Here is a 4,596-nt window from a genome sequence, read left to right as displayed (position 1 = left end):
AATCATGTTTCTTCTCTAAATCCCTGAGGGCTCCCTGTGCCTCCACGATAAAGTGACTCTTCAGAACAGCCATAAAGCCCTTAACAGTCCAACCCTCAACAACCTTTCCAAACACATCATCTTTCCAGCATTCGTCCCTGCCTTCGAGGCACACCAAAACATCTGCTGTTTCCTAAACACGCTGTATTTTACAATGCTTCCATGTTTTTGCTGATTTTGTTTCCTGTACCTTCCCCTTCCTTCTTCACCAACAGGATGTTAATTACAGTACTGTTATCTAGCTCAAATCCTACTTTCTCTGTAAAAGCCAATCCTGACTCTTCATTCAACAAACTTTTATTGAGCAACCTCTACGTACCATGAACTTAGCAGGACATAGTCCCCGTCTTCTAGAATCTTAAAGTCGGGGGAGTGAGTAAAACTGCAATGACATGGAATACTCAACTTGCCATCACAACATAACACGAAGATATTTAGGAACTATAGGAACACCTACCCTAGAAAATGCTCATCGTGCTGGGCTGCCTGCCCCACAGGTGAGTTAACAATAGTAGACTGACTATAAATTGCTATGTGAATGTGAGGTCTTCTAGGTCTACCGCCAAATTTTCCATTACGTTCAAGTTCAAAGGGGACATAAGAGTGGCCAAGGTTACAGCAAGACAATGAAAGACCAGTCTAAAAGCCCAGGACTATCTTGGATAGTGCTTTTAAAATGAAGGTCAGCAAGAAGACATACGAATGGCCAAAGCAAATCAAAACCACAATGAGATACCATCTGTCAGAATGACTATTTTCAATAGGACAAATAATAACAAGTGTTGGAAAGGATGAGGAGAAAAAGGGACCCTCGTACACTGCTGGTGGGACTGCAAATTGGTACAGCCACTATGGAAAAAAACTATAGAGGTTCCTCAAAAAACTAACAGTTGATCTACCATATGATCCAGCAATTCATCTACTGAGTATTTACCCCAGAGACTTGAAAACATATATCTAAAAAGATATATGCACACCGATGTTCATAGCAGGCATTATTCATGGTGGCCAGGACATGGAAGCAACCGAAGTGTCCTACAATAGACGACTGGATAAAGCAGCTGTGGTACATATATAAAATGGAATATTAGTCAGCCATAAGAAGAGATGAAATACTACCATTTGTGACAACCTGGATGTATCTTGAGATAATCACGCTAAGCCAAAAAAGCCAGACAGAAAAAGTTGAAAACCACATGCTATCACTAATACGTGGGATATAAATCTAAAAGCAACAAATAAGCACGACAGACAAACAGAGAGAGACTCATGGACATGGACAGTAGACTAGTGGTTACCAGAGGGTGCAAGGGGGAGGTAGATGGGGTCAAAGGGGTCAAATATGTGGTGACAGAAAGAAATCTAACTATGGGCAGTGAACCTACAATGCAAATATATATATATTTATATGACTTACTGTTGAATTGTACATTCGAAACTTACTGGATTTCGTTAGCCAATGTCACCGTAATAAATAAAAAAATAAAAATAAAGTAAAATGAAGGTCACGATCCTTTGATGGATTAGATGTAAACTTTGTCGGATCAACTGAGTAGTTTATAATCAGCATTAAAGAAAAACAACAGAAAATATCACATGTAGCTAAGATAAACAATATATTATGAAACCTTTGTTTCAGTTATGCAGATGAGTTTGGAAAATGCTATAATAGATTGATCAGTGAATTAGACTTTCCTGTTACCACTCATGTGTCCTGTCCATGCCCGTGTTCACTGCTATGGAGGAGAATGGAATGGCTAGTTCAGATATCACAGATCCTGATTTTCTGCCAAAGGGAAACGAAAAATTTGGTGGAAACAAAAATTTGTTGAAATTGTTTTCAGCCAGAGGATCTGCCAGGAGAAAAACAATGCTTGTAAAATGAAAGGTAAAACTTTAATAAGAGTTGAAAGAAAATTAACTTTTGATTAAAAAGTAACATGTATGTGTTAAAAAAAAAACAACCCACAAACAGTATATATATGGACTATGGTGAAATTTCTCATTTTTACACATATTATAGAGTAAGTGACAAACATTTCCTAATGGTAGTTTCAAATTTGAGGATTTAGAAATATCCAAGATATAAGCTCCAAGAGAGCAGGGACCACATCTGTCTGGCTCGCTAACGGCACACCCAGCACATCTAGCAGATGTGATAAAATATGTACTGAAGAAATGGAAAATGTGCTAAGGGTCTCCTATGCTCCCTTGCATCCTGTATCTTGGCCAGAGTTCTGTGAGTTTGGATTCCTTCCCCAATAAACATTCCAGGTTCTGCTTCTCCCAGTTCTACTTCCCAGACTGAGGTCCGCAGGGCGTGCCCTGTACTTTCTCTTCTTCCCTCCTCTCTACTCCTGTGGCGAGGGCTCCCCAAGCACAGAGCCTAAGGCTTCCATTTGCCTCCACGGTGTGGCTGGCAATAAGCTCTGAACAGGAAAAACAAACAAACAAACAGATCTTCACCGGAAAAGAAAAATTCTGGAAAAGCTTAAGATTTATCTGATGGGCATTTTCTTAGGAGAAACAACCTAATAATAGATGAGAAGCCTCCAAGAAGACCCGACCCCTCCGATGGTGGAATGTCAGAAGCGGAAGGGATCTTTAAAAGAGCCTGTCAATCTAGCTATTTTAATGCTATTCTGAAAAGCCAGAAAAAGAATCTGTTCATCTGCTAAGACTCATTTCTAGCCAGTATTTGATATAATACATTTCCAGAAGAAAATCTTAGATATGATTTGATATTATTTCAAACAAAGCAGTTATGTGTTCTGTACTGTATCCAATACTTGATTTGCCAAATTCTTAACAAATTTTAAGTTCTAAGTTTCCATTTTCTCTACCAAATGTTTACCGTCCTCTTAAAAGCTTTTGTCCTTTCCTTTTCTTGGGCAAGCCACTGCTGCCCTGGTTTGCAATTGCTACACACCTTTTGGGGGCTTTGTACTTAAAAGCATGTCGGAAATTTTAACACAATATATCATTATTTGTTTTCAGTATCTGCTCATTTTCCATTTGTATTACAATTTAACGCACTCCTAGCTTGATGACATGAGTTCCCATCAAATGGAATCCCATCTGTCATATCTGGTTCAACCACATTCCCATGAATTAGAGCAAAATCCACACTTTTGACCTTGGTCCTACAGGTAGGCCTCTCCTACTCTCTGACTTCCAGTCCCCTCATTCCTTGCCCCATCCAACCCCTCACCCCCCTCGCCCCCACGCCAGCCCTAAACAAACTAAGCTCATTTCTCACTCAGACCTCTACAACAGCTCTTCCCTTTCCCTGGAATGTTGGGAAACCTTCACCATTCAATTCTCTATTCAGAAAGACCTTCCATGACTGCCACTTAAACTATGTACACCATCCATTCACACTCCTTTTACTTTCTCTGCCCCACTCCCATCCCTTTACCCTACTTAATTTTCTTCAGCATGTTATTTGACATCTTATCATTTACTTAAGCCATTCGATCTGTCAATCTTCCTTATTTAACATATCTTCTCTCTAGAAGGTAAACTCAGCAGCTAAAATAGTGTAGTAGGTACTCAATGTGATGGCTTCTCAATGAATATTTATTGGCTTAATGCATGACAGGAAGAAAATGGTGAAGATTAAAAATAATAAACACACACACACACATCACAGCACTTGACGATAACAGGGGCCCTACTTTCTCAGCAAAAAAACAAATTAGCCATTGAAGAATTCATTTAGTCAACAAGTACTTACTGAATACCTACAATGTTCGGTACACATCTGCAGTGGAGACAAAGATGTGTGTGCCTGCCTTTATTATGGTGTTTTTAGACTTGATGGAAGGTGACAGTCTGAACAACTGGAACATATGATGAGAAGGGGAAAGTGCCAGAGAAGTGTCGGGGAAACTCAGAAGCTGAGACTGAGTAGCTGCCATCTGGGCAAGGCCTTACAGAATGAATGAAGTTTACACCAGCACCGCAGAGTGAGCACTGGTAGTCCAGATGACTAAGACAAAACAAGCAGTCAGACCTGTTGACCAACTAGACTGTGTTTCAACATGCCAGAAAAATAAGCTGCGAAGGAAGGCAGAGGGGTCCGAATTGTGAAGGACCTTCAACGCCTTGACAGTAGGTACGGAGAACCTACCTTACCTATTTTATTGCTTAGACTGTCCCTATTTGTGACTTTCCTTCTGAAGGGACACATGCTGGTCGTGGCAGTCTCACTCTGGGTCTATAGGGTGCTCTGCAGACGCTGTCAAGTTCTGATTAACCAGGAGGACACCTTACACTAAATCTGAGTTCCCTATGATCTTACCTTCGACCTCTCGGTGCTATCCACCCAGTACAAGGTGATTTTTCGGGCGATCAGGACTTCCTGGACCCTCTTGGGCAGCAACTTCTCCATCATCTGCTTAGGAGTGGTCGGCAGGCGCGGGGCCTGGGCCTCGCAGCCATACACGAACTGCAGCAGTTCCCTCTGCGAATGCGGACAGGGGGCCAGCAGGAAGACGGCGTTCCCAAAGCCCCCGAGCGCAGTCTCGGCCTCCTTGGCCTCGCTCTCTCCCTCCA

General features: G+C 41.5%; 1 protein-coding gene across 1 annotated transcript in view; it reads right to left on the bottom strand.

Annotated features, from left to right (window-relative positions):
* Positions 1–4,596, bottom strand: part of TICRR (TOPBP1 interacting checkpoint and replication regulator) — a 38,526-nt gene that overhangs the window by 31,630 nt on the left and 2,300 nt on the right. The window contains exon 2 of the mRNA XM_015593370.2: positions 4,343–4,591. Within this exon, the coding sequence (XP_015448856.1) occupies positions 4,343–4,591 (249 nt within the window). The remainder of the gene's footprint in view (positions 1–4,342; positions 4,592–4,596) is intronic.

The sequence above is a fragment of the Pteropus alecto genome, unplaced genomic scaffold (genome assembly GCF_000325575.1).
Source record: "Pteropus alecto unplaced genomic scaffold, ASM32557v1 scaffold60, whole genome shotgun sequence".
In the NCBI taxonomy this organism is placed as follows: domain Eukaryota; kingdom Metazoa; phylum Chordata; class Mammalia; order Chiroptera; family Pteropodidae; genus Pteropus; species Pteropus alecto.
This window is presented reverse-complemented; position numbering and strand designations above follow the sequence as displayed.